Source organism: Nerophis ophidion, linkage group LG04 (assembly GCF_033978795.1).
Source record: "Nerophis ophidion isolate RoL-2023_Sa linkage group LG04, RoL_Noph_v1.0, whole genome shotgun sequence".
NCBI classification, from domain to species: domain Eukaryota; kingdom Metazoa; phylum Chordata; class Actinopteri; order Syngnathiformes; family Syngnathidae; genus Nerophis; species Nerophis ophidion.
Genome location: NC_084614.1, coordinates 19672038 through 19687506, shown reverse-complemented (window position 1 = coordinate 19687506; position 15469 = coordinate 19672038). Strand labels below are relative to the sequence as shown.

The following is a 15469-nucleotide window of genomic DNA, read 5'->3' as shown; positions in this document are numbered from 1 at the left end:
ACAAGAATAAGACTAGTGTTACGAAAGAAAATGTCGGAAAGTTACAAGAACACATCTGGGATGTGATGAGAATAAGGCCGTAGTGTTAGAAGAAAAAATGTCAGAAATGTACAAGAATGAAGCTGTGATGTGATGAGAATAAGACTGTAGTGTTACAAAAGAAAATGTCGGAAAGTTACAACAATAAAGCTGTGATGTTAGAAGAGAAAATGTTCGAAAGTTACAACAATAAAACTGTGATGTCACAAGAAAAAATATTGGAAGGTTACCAGAATAAAGCTGTGATGTGATGAGAATAAGGCTGTAGTGTAACAAGAGAAAATGTCGGAAAGTTACAAGAATAAATGTGTGATGTGACGAGAATAAGGCTGTTGTGTTACCAGAAAAAATGTCAGGAAAGTTATAAGAATAAATCTGTGATGTGACAAGAATAAGACTGTAGTGTTACAAGAGAAAATGTCAGAAAGTTACAAGAATAAAGTTGGGATGTGATGAGAATATGGCCGTAGTGTTACAAGAAAAAATGTTGGAAAGTTACAAGAATAAAGCGGTGATGTTACGAGAATAAAACTGTAGTGTTACAAAAGAAAATTTCGAAAAGTTTACAACGATTAAGCTGTGATGTTACAAGAAAACATGTCGGAAAGTTATAAGAATACATCTGTGATGTGACGAGAATAGGACTGTAGTGTTACAAGAGAAAATGTCGGAAAGTTACAAGAATAAAATTGGGATGTCAAAAAAAAAGAAAAGAAAAAAGGCTGTAGCGTTTCAATAAAAAATGTTGGCGAGTTACAATAATAAAGCTGTGATGTGACAAGAGTAGGACTGTATTAAGTATTAAGCCTCAATGTTACGAGAATAAAGTCGTAATACAAGTAAATGTAAAAGCTTTGTTTTTCAACATGGCGACCATAACATCACTAATCCCCATTTTCCCCCCGGACTACTACAAGCACATTCTCCTAGAGGTCGTGTTTTCTTTTTATCCTTTCATGTTATTCCGGTAAAAACGTTGCCTTTTCCTCGTAGTCTTCAGAATGAATTTTGCAGCGAGTATATTTACCGCCGCCTTCGCGTGTTCCTCACCGTCATTATTGAGGTCCATTTGTCTGAAGATCTTATCCGTCCTCTTCTCGGGCGTGGACTCGTCCTCTGGCATCTTCATGACAGAAGACACCATCTTGTAGATTGCCTGGGGGGGCGAGAAATAGAGACAGAGAGAGAAGTTAGAACAGACCTGGGCAAATTAAGGCCCGGGGGCCACATGCGGCCCGTTGAGCTTTTCAATCTGGCCCGCCGGAACTTTGTCACCATGACTACCAATTAGTTTTCACCTGTCATGTCACGCACCTGGTGCATTTGGTCTCATGCACCTGTTAATCACCACGGCATTATTAAAGCCTGTAGTTGCCAGGCAGTCAGCCTGGCGACATCACCTTCTGCTCACCCCCGACACACACTTGTTATCCATGTTGATGATCCATGTTCCTTGCTCGTTCCAAGTAATTTTTTCGTTATCCATGCCATAGTGTAAGTTTTGTTTTATGTCCATAATTTTGGGTGGGGAGCGTTTCCACCGACGTGGAAGGAGATTTTCACAACAAAGTTCTAAAGCTTCCTGATTATAGAATAGATTTAAGCTGCAAGCAGCGATGGACGGTACTAATTGGGCTGCTGCCCCCGCGACCCAAGCCCGGATAAGTGGTAGAAGATGGATGGATGAATTATTACACAGAGAAAAAGTTGTATACACATGTGTTATAAATCAGTCTCATGGTAATAACAGTTGTAAAGTTGCTTGGGCATTTTATAAGGACGACTTGGTGCCGGCATTTTGAGACTCCAATGCATTGTGAACGGAGTGGAGCTTTTGTATTGAAGGGGGAACAGCAAACTTCCTGTTGATTTTAACTGGAGGTTGTCACTCTATGAAATATAGGTCTCAGTGAGACCTACATTGAGGTTTTTGTTTCATGTGAGTATGACATTTCTACAGTGAGTTAGAGGCAGTTTTGTTTGAGCAGGAAGCCGCCAACTTGTGAAAACATTAGCGCAACTGCAACAGCGCACCAGTAATTTGCGGGCTCATAAAATCCAAACCGGGGTAGTAATTAAAACTCTTTCATCAACTTTTAATCAGAAGGGTTCAATCCCTCTTCTGTGTTTATTAGAAGCGGAAACGACAAACGGCCTCAGAGGAGATAATGTTTGAAAAAAAGTGAATTTCTTTTAGCCACATTTTGTATTGAAGGGGGAATTGCAATCTTCCCGTTGATTTTAGCTGGGAGGTATGAGTGTATGAAATATTGGTCTAACTGAGACCTACATAGAGATTTTTTTGTTCATGTTTCTATGACATTGCTACTGGGAGTTACAGACACTTTTGTCTGTGTTTTCTTCCTAGGGAGCGCTAGAGCGCAATTTTGAGTTTTGGGGTTTGATTTTTTGATTAGATTGCAATTTTCTCCAGTCCTGATGTGTGTGTCAAATTTGGTCAGTTTTGAAGCATGTAAATCTTCCTGTTGATTTTAGCTGGGAGGTATGAGTGTATGAAATATTGGTCTAACTGAGACCTACATAGAGATTTTTGTTTCATGTTTCTATGACATTGGTACTGGGAGTTACAGACACTTTTGTCTGTGTTTTCTTCCTAGGGGGCGCTAGAGCGCAATTTTGAGTTTTGAAGCATGTTAAGGGGGTCAAATTACAGCTTAAAGAGGCGGTGGAATAATAATAAAGAATAATAATAATAATAATAATAAATAGGGTCCTCTGTCCCAAAGGGACACCGGTCCCTAAATATAATAGAATACAAAGTACTTCATTGATCCCTGGGGGAAATTCAGCAAATATCAGATGTATCAGATTTTAGGTGGGTTTATTTTGTACCCTTCGTGTTTATATTTTACTGTTTGTTGCATTTTTGTTGCGTTTCACCTGATTGTAAAATATGTCAATCGAAAGGGGGCGTGACGTTCATTAGTTGTCAATATTCAGTGTTTTATCGTTCGTAGAAAAATGTAAAATTCCATTACATTTTTTTAGGGTGGTCAGTAATAAAATTTTTAGCATTCAATCAGACATCATTGTGAGGTTTTGTATTAGTCTTCCTAAAAATCCGACACATTTTTTTTCTCTAAATTTGGCCCTCGAGTCAAAATGATTGCCCAGGCCCGGGTTAGAGTATGGCTGACGGTGATGAAGGTGCGGCCATGAGCCGGTGACATTTGTTTCTGCAGGATCTTCTCCTCCCCCCGGCGTCCCTTCCACCAACGTGACAAAGATGGAGGTGTGTGTTTATACGCTATCGATCCGCCGGACCGATACGAGCACTGGCATCAAATGAACCTCTGCCAGTGAGTCGGCAGCACAAATCCACAATTAGCCTGCACAGCCATTAAGGCGCCTCCTTTGGGAGCGGGGAGTGTAAAACAGACCCTAGATCAGTGCCACACCTCGAATTAGACCCTCGGCCATTCATTTAGCACACAGCAGCATTGAGCAGCTCCAATTTGTCGTTGGAAGTGTGCAAGGAACTGCCGGATAATCCCACTATTGTGCACACTCGGGGATAAAGTCAGGGTAAATTTAACTTTCTAATCCATGCACGCGCTCATAAATGGCAGTACTTTTCATATTTAGGAGTCATACATCACTCCTGGCAGGAATATACTGTAAGTCTACTCATTTCTTTCAAAAAAGGTAGATGTTTACATGAACTCATGGTCATTATTTTCTATACTTGGTGTAAAATAACTCCAGTTTAATTAGGGGCCGATTTCCCTTTGGGATGGTAAATTATTACCCCCAAATTTAACTGAATTCAAGATGACTTTTGTTTGAATGATAGCAAATTAATTGCACTGTCTTATAGGAAACAAAATGAATAACATGACAAAAACAAAAATAAGTCCCCCATGTTCTTATAAAAAGGTATGAGGAACTAAAACTAAAATAATCCCAAAAATATATTTAAAAAAACATTAAGACTGGTTATTCAAATACCAATTAAAATTTGGGAAAATGTTGCAAATAATATTTAAAGGCCTACTGAAATGACATTTTCTTATTTAAACGGGGATAGCAGGTCCATTCTATGTGTCATACTTGATCATTTCGCGATATTGCCATATTTTTGCTGAAAGGATTAAGTAGAGAACATCGACGATAAAGTTCGCAACTTTTGGTCGCTAATAAAAAAGCCTTGCCTGTACCGGAAGTAGCAGACGTGGAGCTCCTCACATCCTCACATCGTTTACAATCATGGCCACCAGCAGCGAGAGCGATTCGGACCGAGAAAGCGACGATTTCCCCATTAATTTGAGCGAGGATGAAAGATTCGTGGATGAGGAAAGTTAGAGTGAAGGACTAGAAAGGAAAAAAAAAAGACGAGGGCAGTGGGAGCGATTCAGATGTTATTAGACACATTTACTAGGATAATTCTGGAAAATCCCTTATCTGCTTATTGTCCTACTAGTGTTTTAGTGAGATTATATAGTCGTACCTGAAAGTCGGAGAGGTGTGGCCACGGGAGTGGTGACCGCCAGTGTCTCCGAGGGAAGCCACGTTTCTCGACGAGGCTGAGATTTTTATATTTTCCTCCTACAGCTTGTGACGGTCGGGAGCGGCCGGTGGGAGGAGACAAGAGAGTCCGCAGCTGCAGAAGGAACGACGCAGGCTCTACGCTCATGTCTACGGTAAGAGCCGACTTAATACCACCAGAACAGGTGGGTTGCCCACATATGTGGTCCTTTCCAAGGTTCTCATAGTCATCATTGTCACCGACGTCCCACTGGGTGTCAGTTTTCCTTGCCCTTATGTGGGTCTACCAAGGATGTCGTAGTGGTTTGTGTTGTGGTTTGTGCAGCCCTTTGAGACACTATTGATTTATGGCTATATAAATGAACATTGATTGATTGATTGATTGATTTTCTGACCGAAACCTGCCGGTTGACATGTGGCAGAGAACCATGTTCGCTTGACCGCTCTGTTCCATAGTAAAGCTTCACCGTCATCTTTCAGGGAATGTAAACAAGGAAACATTGGCTGTGTTTGTGTTGCTAAAGGCAGCCGCAATACACCGCTTCCCACCTACAGCTTTCTTCTTTGACGTCTCCATTATTAATTGAACAAATTGCAAAAGATTCAGCAACACAGAATTCCAGAATACTGTGAAATTATGCGATTAAAGCAGACGACTTATGGCTCGGATCGGTGCTGGATCAAAATGTCCGTGACGTCACGCGCACAAGGCATTATACGCGTCATCATACCACGACGTTTTCAGCAGCATAATTCGCACGAAATTTAGAATCGCAATTTAGTCTACTAAAAAGGCCGTATTGGCATGTGTTGCAATGTTAATATTTCATCATTTATATATAAACTATCAGACTGCGTGGTCTGTAGCAGTGGGTTTCAGTAGGCCTTTAATTATAAATATACTTATGCTACTAAATTAAATATTTAATAAAATAAAACAAACACTTTAAAATCCTCAATTTAAAGAGGAACATTATCACAATTTCAAAAGGGTTAAAAACAATAAAAATCAGTTCCCAGTGGCTTGTTGTATTTTTTGAAGTTTTTTTCAAAATTTTACCGGTCCTGGAATATCCATAAAAAAAGCTTTAAAGTTCCTTTTTTTCGCTCTATGCGAAGACACTGGCCATTTCCCTGTGACGTCACACAGTGCTGCCAATACAAACAAACAATGGCGAATACCACAGCAAGATATAGCGACAATATCTCAGATTCAGACTCGGATTTCAGCGGTTTAAGCGATTCAACAGATTACGCATGTATTGAAACAGATGGTCGGAGTATGAAAGTATTGAAGAAGAAACTGAAGCTATTGAGCAAACAGCTATTGACGCTATTCATAGCCATAGCATGGCTGAATAGCTGCGTTAGCATCGCCAGCAAAATGTGCGGACCAAACGATCAGGACTTTCGCATCTTGTGACTCTGGAGCAACTTAAATCCTTCGATTGGTAAGTGTTTGTTTTGCATTAAATGTGGGTGGAAGGAAACGTAATATAGTTGCAAATGCATCTGCAGGTTATCCATACATCTCTGTGCCATGTCTGCTTTAGCACCGCCGGTAAATAGCATGTTAGCATCGATTAATGTAGCATGTTAGCATCGATTAGCTGGCAGTCAACATCAACAAAACTCACCTTTGTGTTTTCGTTGACTTTATCGTTGCAAATGCATCTGCAGGTTATCCATACATCTCTGTGCCATGTCTGCTTTAGCACCGCCGGCAAATAGCATGTTAGCATCGATTAATGTAGCATGTTAGCATCGATTAGCTGGCAGTCAACATCAACAAAACTCACCTTTGTGTTTTCGTTGACTTTATCGTTGCAAATGCATCTGCAGGTTATCCATACATCTCTGTGCCATGTCTGCTTTAGCACCGCCGGCAAATAGCATGTTAGCATCAATTAGCGTAGCATGTTAGCATCGATTAGCTGGCAGTCACGCCGCAACCAAATATGTCTGATTAGCACATAAGTCAACATCAACAAAACTCACCTCTGTGATTTCGTTGACTTTATTGTTGCAAATGCATCTGCAGGTTATCCATACATCTCTGTGCCATGTCTGCCTTAGCATCGCCGGTAAAATGTGGAGACACTCTGGTACATTCAACGGGGGTCTGGTGGCATACACTTTCGCATCTTCGGGCCGGTGGTGCAACTTGAATCCCTCCCTGTTAGTGTTGTTACACCCTCCGACAACACACCGACGAGGCACGATGTCTCCAAAGTTAAAAAAAATAGTCGAAAAAACGGGAAATAACAGAACTGAGACCCGGTGTTTGCAATGTGTTGAAAATGAAAATGGCGGCTGTATTACCTCGGTGACGTCACGTCCTGGCGTCATCGCCACAGAGCGATAAACAGAAAGGCGTTTATTCGCCCAAATTCACCCATTTAGAGTTCGGAAATCGGTTAAAAAAATATATGGTCTTTTTTCTGCAACATCAAGGTATGTATTGATGCTTACATAGGTCTGGTGATAATGTTCCCCTTTAAATTTCTGACTATTTTGCAAATAATAATTAAATATTGATAAAAATAATCCTAAAAATACAAAAAAAACTGACATTAACTACTAAACGTTGCAAATAGAGCTGAATGTTGCGTGCTCACCTGTACAATCTCCAGCATCTCGTCACGGCTGATGTAGCCGTTGCCGTCCAGGTCGTACATGCTGAACGCCCATTTCAGCTTCTGCTCCAACTTGCCCCTCGACGTCACGCTCAGGGCGATGATGAACTCCCGGAAATCTATTGTGCCGTCGCCGTTGGTGTCGAACGTTCGGAAGACGTGCTCGGCGAACTTGGACGCGTCGCCGTAGGGGAAGAAGTTGGCGTAGATCTTCTTGAACTCCTCCACGTTCAACGTCCCGCTTGGACAGTCCTTTAAGAAACCCTTAGGGGGCGAGAAAAAAAATAGTTTATGCAATAGGAATAATTTCTATCAGGCTTTATTTAAGCATTAAGAGGTCTGTAATGACAAAAAATTGCAGCGTCTCAAAAAATGCGGTAAAAAAAAAATGCTTTAAAAAGTCATTTTTTTCCTTTAAGTGTAAATATGTAGCTCAACTATTTTAAAAGGAAAACAAACCCTACAACAATTTCCAAAAAATCAATTTTAAGGAAAATTTAGTCATTAATGATATTAGCAGCAACCTTGACTTTCATGCATTTTTATTTTCAACAGGTTTTAAACAAAACTGCTCAAAAAAAAAATGCTTTTAATATTTGAGTACTTATTTTTTAAAATCATAATACGACGTGGTATACCTGTGTTATACATCAAATATAAATTAATGTTTTGGATGTTTTAACTCTCCAAATGTCATTATATTTATTAGAGGGTAAAATATCAGCAAACAGTGAGAATTTTTTCTGAAAAATTTTATAAACATAAACAAAAAGGACTGCGTCAAAACGTGAATTTTAAGGGTTTTTAATGGCTTTTTTTTTTTAACTTTGCTATATTAAGCTAAGAAGTTAAGGAAGGAAGATTATTTTTATTTTGTTGCCTTTTAAAAGTAACTATGTTTACACAATTGCGTTTTTTAAATTAAAATACAATCTAAAATAATTTCCATTAAATACTATTTAAGGATATTTTCTTTAGTATTGTTAATAATGTTTCATCCTGGAATGATCAGTGACTTTCATGCAATTTTATTTTTCTACAGTGTCAGCTTTAAAACCAAAATTGCACAAAACTTCCGAAAAAAACGCAGTAAAATCTTAAAATGTTTCCTTACTTTCTCCCGACTTTAGCCTGAAATACATCTAAATTATATACAAATTATGATTTGGGCGCTTTAACCCTTTAAATGCCAGTATGTTTAGGTAACTGTTGCTTTTTATTGGGAAAAAAAACAGCAAAGAACTCTGACAAAAATTGGTAAAAGGCATTTTCTGCATGCTTTGATAAATATTGATGAAAATAAACATAAAGCACTGCGTCAAAACATGAATTTTAAGGGTTTTTTAAGAGGACATTTTTTGTCACAAAGAACAAACTTTTTTTTAAACTTTGCTTTATTAAGCTAAAAAGTCAAGGAAGGAAGATTATTTATTTATTATTTTTTTGCCTTTTAAAAGTAAGTACACAACTGCATTTTTTAAATGAAAACAAAAACTACAAACATTTCCATAAAATACATTTGAAGGATAATACATTTAAAATTCTCAATATTACATTCTAGAATGGGCTATCATTGACTTTCATGCACTTTTATTTTTCTACAGTTTCAGGTTTAAAACAAAAATGCACAAAACTTCCCAAAAACTGCAGTAAAATTCTCAATATTTTTCCTTACTTTCTCCCGACTTTAGCCTGAAATACATCTACGTTATATACAAATTATGATTTGGGCGCTTTAACCCTTTAAATGCCAGTATGTTTAGGTAACTGTTGCTTTTTATTGGGGAAAAAAAACAGCAAAGAACTCTGACAAAAATCGGTAAAAGGCATTTTCTGCATGCTTTGATAAACATTGATAAAAATAAACATAAAGCACTGCGTCAAAACATGAATTTTAAGGGTTTTTTAATAGGACATTTTTTGTCACAAGGAACAAACTTTTTTTTTTAACTTTGCTATATTAAGCTAAAAAGTCAAGGAAAGAAGATTATTTATCCATAATTTTTTTGCCTTTTAAAAGTAAGTACACAACTGCATTTTTTAAATAAAAAAAAACTACAAAAATTTCCATAAAATACATTTGAAGGATAATTAATTTAATATTGTCAATATTACATTCTAGAATGGGCTATCATTGACTTTCATGCACTTTTATTTTTCTACAGTTTCAGGTTTAAAACAAAAATGCACAAAACTTCCCAAAAACTGCAGTAAAATTCTCAATATTTTTCCTTACTTTCTCCCGACTTTAGCCTGAAATACATCTAAATTATATACAAATAATGATTTGGGCGCTTTAACCCTTTAAATGCCAGTACGTTTAGGTAACTGTTGCTTTTTATTGGGAAAAAAACAGCAAAGAACACTGACAAAAAAATCAGTTAAAGGCATTTTCTGCATGCTTTGATAAACATTGATAAAAATAAACATAAAGCACTGCGTCAAAACATTAATTTTAATGGTTTTTTAATGGGACATTTTTCGTCACGTATATTAGGCTATGATGTTAAGGAAGGAAGATTATTTATTTATACATGTTTGCCTTTTAAATGTAACTACACAACTGCATTTTTTAAATGGACATAAAAACTACAATAATTTCCATAAAATAGATTTGACGGACAATTTATTTAATATTGTTAATAATATTACATTCCAGAATGACTTTCATGCATTTTAATTGTTCTACCGTGTCAGGTTTAAAACAAAAATGCACAAAACTTCCCAAAAACTGCAGTAAAAATCTGAATATTTTTCCTCACTTTCTTCCAACTTTAGCCTGAAATACATCTACATTAAATACAAATTATAATTTGGGCGGTTTAACCCTTTAAATTCCATTTTTTTATGTAACTGTTGCTTTTTATTGGGGAAATAAACAGCGAGCCACTGTGACAGAAATCTGTAAATGGCGAGAAATTGTGCTGCATGCTTTGAATGGAAAAAAAATAAAATAAAACTAAATATAAAGAACTGCATCAAACCGTGAATTTTAAAGGTGGGTTTTTTGGGACATTTTTCGTCAATAGGAACAAACTTTTTATTTTTATTTTGCTATATTAAGCTAAGAAGTTTAGAAAGGAAAATTATTTTTGTTTGCCTTTTAAAAGTATCTGTTTACACAACTGTACTTTTTTAATGAAAACTACATTTTAAGGACAATTTATTTAATATCATTGACTTTCATGCATTTTTATTTTTCAACAGTGCTCAGTTTAAAACAAAAATGCACAAAAATGCACAAAAACTGCAGTAAAAATCTTAATATTTTTCCTCACTTTGTCAAGACTTTAGCCTTGACTTTAGCCTTAATCTACATTAAATACAAATTATAATTTGAGCGGTTTAACCCTTTAAATGCCAGTATATTTACGTAACTGTTGCTTTTTATTGGGTTAAAAACAACAAGGCACTCTTATAGAAATCTGTAAACGGCAAAAATCTTTGCTGCATGCTTTGAATGGGAATAAATAAATAAAACTAAACTTAAAGAACGGCATCAAACCGTGAATTGTAAGGGTTTATTTTTGGGACATTTTTCGTCACAAGGAACAACCTTTTTTTTTTTTTTTTTGCTATATTAGGCTAAGAAGTTTAGGAAGGAAGATGAATTTTGTTTGTCTTTTAAATCCTTTTACATCCTTTTAAAACTAACTGTCCACACAACTGTACTTTTTTCATGAAAACTACTATAATTTCCATGAAATACATTTTAAAGATGATTTATTTATTATTTTTTTAAAATATTACATCCTAGAATGGGTTATCATTGACTTTAATGCATTTTTATTTTTCTCTAGTGTCAGATTTAAAACAAAAATGCTAAAAAAATTCCCCAAGACTGCTGTAAAAATCGTAATATTTTTTCTCACTTTCTCCCGACTTTAGCCTGGAATACATCTACATTAAATACCAATTATAATTTGGACGCTTTAACCCTTTATATTCCATTTGTTTTAATGTAACTGTTGCTTTTATTGGAAAAAAAACCAGCAAGGCACTCTGACAGAAATTTGTAAATGGTGAGAAATTGTGCTGCATGCTTTGAATGGGAAAACAATTAATAAATATAAAAGACTGCATCAAAACATTAATTTTAAGGGTTTTTAAGAGGACTTTTTTTGTCACGAGGAACAAACGTTTACTTAACTTTGCTATATTAGGCTAAGAAGTTAAGGAAGGAAGATGATTTTAGTTTGCCCTTTAAAAATAACTATGTACACAACTGTTCTTTTTTAATGAAAACTACGATAATTTCCATAAAATACATTTTAAGGATAATAAATTTAATATGGAATGATCATTGACTTTCATGCGTTTTTTTTTTTTTTTTAATTGTTTTACAGTTTCAGGTTTAAAACAACAATGCATAAAACTTCCCCAAAATTTTAACATTTTTCCTCACTTTCTCCCGACTTTAGCCTGAAAATACATCTACATTAAATAAGAATTATAATTTGGGCACTTTAACCTTTCAAATGCCTTTATGTTTACGTAACTGTTGCTTTTTATTGCCAGCAAAAGCACTCTTAGAGAAATCGGTAAATTTTGCTGCATGCTTTGAATGGGAAAAAATAAGCGCCATCTGGTGGATAAAATATGGGAGGATAAAAACACTGAAACTTGAACATAAAGGACTGCGTCAAAATGTCATTTTTTGAAGTTTTTTTTTCAATTTGTCACCAGGAACCAAATCTTATAGCGCTACTTTTGAATGACTCACACAAGCTGGTGCTTTTTGAACAGAAACGCAGATTAGTGGAAGAATCCAAAGCTCCTCTGTACAAAATAAATAGAGAAAGGATTGTGCCAGTGAAGGAATTAAAATCGATAAAATATCAACAAACGTATCGCAACAAGCGGTCCAAATCTTTAGCATCCTCTTTGCGTGTGTGTGTGTGTGGGGGGGTGGGGGGGGGGGGGGTGGGGGGAGGGTGTTGGAGGGCTGTGAATGGCTGTGAAAGGGAGGTCAAAGGTCGGGCAGTTGGCGCTTTATCAGTGACAGCTGCTTCCACAGCTATAAAGTGTGTGTGTGTGTGTGTGTGTGTGTGTGTGTGTGTGTGTGTGTGTGTGTGTGTGTGTGTGTGTGTGTGTGTTCTGGCAATGCTGACTTAATGGGGGCATCGCTCTGTGTACACAGTCACCTTTAGGGGACCTCTGACGGTATGGGGACCAAAAAAGGGAAACCTTTTTAAATGATAGTCAGATCCATTTTGAACATGCCTAAGTGATTTTTAAGCTTTGGCCCATAAAACATGTAGGATTAGGGTTAGGATTAACCCTAACTCTAACCCTAACATGTACAAATTTAAGAGAATTATGCAAAATTATTTAAATGTTGTCCCCATGAACCATATTAACTATTTTTCCCCAGGGTCCCCAGTAAGTATGATCAGCACATTACTTCATCAATCCAGAGATTTAAAGACGTGTATGAGCTAACTGGGCAGTGGCCATTGTACTAATTTTTTTTTTTTATACCTCCACAACCTGTAGAAAGGGTGGTCCCAACAAGTCATGATCAAAAACTTGGTCCCAATTACAAATGATAACGTGTGTGTGTGTGTGTGTGTGTGTTATGGCAATGCTGACTTAATGGGGACATCGCTCTGTTTACACAGTCAACTTTCGGGGACTTCAGACGGTATGGGGACCAAAAAACAGGTCCCCGAAAGGGAAACCTTTTTAAATGATAGTCAGATCCATTCTGAAGATACCTAAGTGATTTTTAAGCTTTGACCTATAAAACATTTAGGGTTACGATTAGGGTAAACCCTAACCCTAACACGTATAAATGTGTGTGAATAATGCAAAATTATTTAAATGTTGTCCCCATGAACCCTATTAACTATTTTTCCCCAGGGTCCCCAGTAAGTATGATCAGCACATTACTTCATCAATCCAGAGATTTAAAGACGTGTATGAGCTAACTGGGCACTGGCCATTTTACCAATTATTTTTTATGCCTCCACAACCTGTAAAAAGGGCGGTATCCACAAGTCATGATCAAATACTTGGTCCACACTACGAATGATAACCTGTGTGTGTGTGTGTGTGTGTGTGTGTGTGTGTGTGTGTGTGCGTGCGTGTGTGTGTGTGTGTGTGTGTGTGTGTGTGTGTGTGTGTGTGTGTGTTGTGGCAATGCTTACTTAATGGGGACATCGCTCTGTTTACACAGTCACCTTTCTGGGACTTCAGACGGTATGGGGACCAAAAAAACAGGTGAGAAAAGGCGGTCCCCACAAGTCATGATCAAAAACTTGGTCCCCGTTACCAATGATAACCAGTATATATGTGTGCGTGTGCGTGTGTGTGTTCTGGCAATGCTTACTTAATGGGGACATCGCTTTGTTTACACAGTCACCTTTCTGGGACTTCGGACGGTATGGGGACCAAAAAAACAGGTCAGAAAAGGCGGTCCCCACAAGTCATGATCAAAAACTTGGTCCCCATTCCCAATGAAAACCAGTATGTGTGTGTGTGTGTGTGTGGTGTGTTCTGGCAATGCTGACTTAATGGGGACATCGCTCTGTTTACACAGTCACCTTTCTGGGACTTCGGACGGTATGGGGACCAAAAAAACAGGTCAGAAAAGGCGGTCCCCACAAGTCATGATCAAAACCTTGCTCCCCATTCCCAATGAAAACCAGTATGTGTGTGTGTGTGTGTGTGTGTGTGTGTGTGTGTGTGTGTGTGTGTGTGTGTGTGTGTGTAATCCTTGCATATAGCCATTACACATACATTGACATGAGCAGGTCAATATGGCACCTCATGGGGTTTTGATTCAGTCTGCCCAGGGGATTACCAGCACTGGGAGGGGGTGTTATGTCACCGTCAGGTCACGTACTACCTTCGCCAAGGACGTTTTTAGGACTAGCAGGACTTCACACATATTTTCTTTTTAGACATTACAATTGTGTGTGAGAGAAATTCACAGATTTCTTGGAAAGGTCCAATCATTCAGACCAGACCTGGGCAAATTAAGCCTTTCAATCTGGCCCGCCGGACATTCCCCAAAAATTTTTGGGGATGTTTAAGATGGAAAGTATAGCTGCCATTATGATGTCAAGTGAAGTTTTCTAAGTCTTGAACTATACTAAGTATTTCAATGGTTGGAATCTGCACTTTTGCATGATATACTATACTAGTTTTTATGGTCAGCTAATTAGTTTTTATGGTAATCTAATTAGTTAGTATGGTAATCTACGTCACAGCAGGGATTTTTTTTATCAAGTAAGTAGTCACAGATAAAATGACAAAGCGCTGTACAAAACGTAGGTGAAGTAAAACAACAATTCTATTTAAAACAACAGAAGCAACATCATAAAAAGGATACGAAGTGGATTAAAAATGATAGCTAAAAGGTGCATTATTTTAAAGCTTTACTAAAAAGAGAAGTTTTCAAATGAAAGTTATCACGGAGGGACTGGTGCAAGTTGTTCCAGAGTCTGGGAGCTATAGCCTGGAATGCCAGGTCTCCACGGGTTTTTAAAACAAGTTTTTGGGATCTTTAGAAGACCCTGGCCTGAAGACTCCAGGCTGCGCCCTGAAGAGTATGGAGGTAACGAGTTAGCGATGAACTAAGGGCCCCCTAGAATTTTAAACTCAATGCGGAATTTAACTGGAAGCCAGTGAAGACCCTTCGTGTTCATATTTCGCAGTGCTTGTTGCATTTTTGTTGCGTTTCGCTTGATTGTAAAATATGTGGATGGAGAGGGAGTGTGACCTGTAAAGGTTATTGATATTCAGGGTTTTTTCCTTCATAGTTAATATTGAAAATGCCCATTCTGTACATTATAGGTTGCTCATTCAGTGAAAAAATGATTAAAATGCCTTTAGTTTTTTAAGGCGGTTTGTCATAACGTTTTTAGCATTCAATCAGACATTGTTGTGTTCCGAAAAATCAGATATAGCGACCCCGGACATATTTTTTTCCCTAATTTTGCTTAAAGGGGAACATTATCACAATTTCTGAAGGGTTAAAACCAATAAAAATCAGTTACCAGTGACTTATTTTATTTTTGGAAGTTTTGGTCAAAATGTTACCCATCACGCGATATCCCGAAAAACGACTTCAAAGTGCCTGATTTTTTTTCCATCAGTATATCCACCCGTCCATTATCCTGTGACGTCACAGCGTGAAACAACCAGAAGCAAACATGGCGGCTAGCACAGAAAGATATAGCGATATTAACTCGGATTCAGACTCGGATTTCAACGGATTACACATGTAGTGAAATGGATAGTTGGAGTGTGTAGGCAGGTAGCGAAAACAAAATTGAAGAAGA

At 37.4% G+C, this 15469-nt stretch overlaps 1 protein-coding gene across 2 annotated transcripts in view; it reads right to left on the bottom strand.

Moving 5' to 3' along the window:
• Positions 1-15469, bottom strand: part of LOC133551064 (hippocalcin-like protein 1) — a 99720-nt gene that overhangs the window by 5953 nt on the left and 78298 nt on the right. For both annotated transcript variants that reach the window (XM_061897371.1, XM_061897370.1), the window contains 2 exons: positions 7164-7445; positions 1090-1195 (listed from right to left, as the gene is read on the bottom strand). In XM_061897371.1, coding sequence (XP_061753355.1) covers positions 1090-1195; positions 7164-7445 — 388 coding nt within the window. The remainder of the gene's footprint in view (positions 1-1089; positions 1196-7163; positions 7446-15469) is intronic.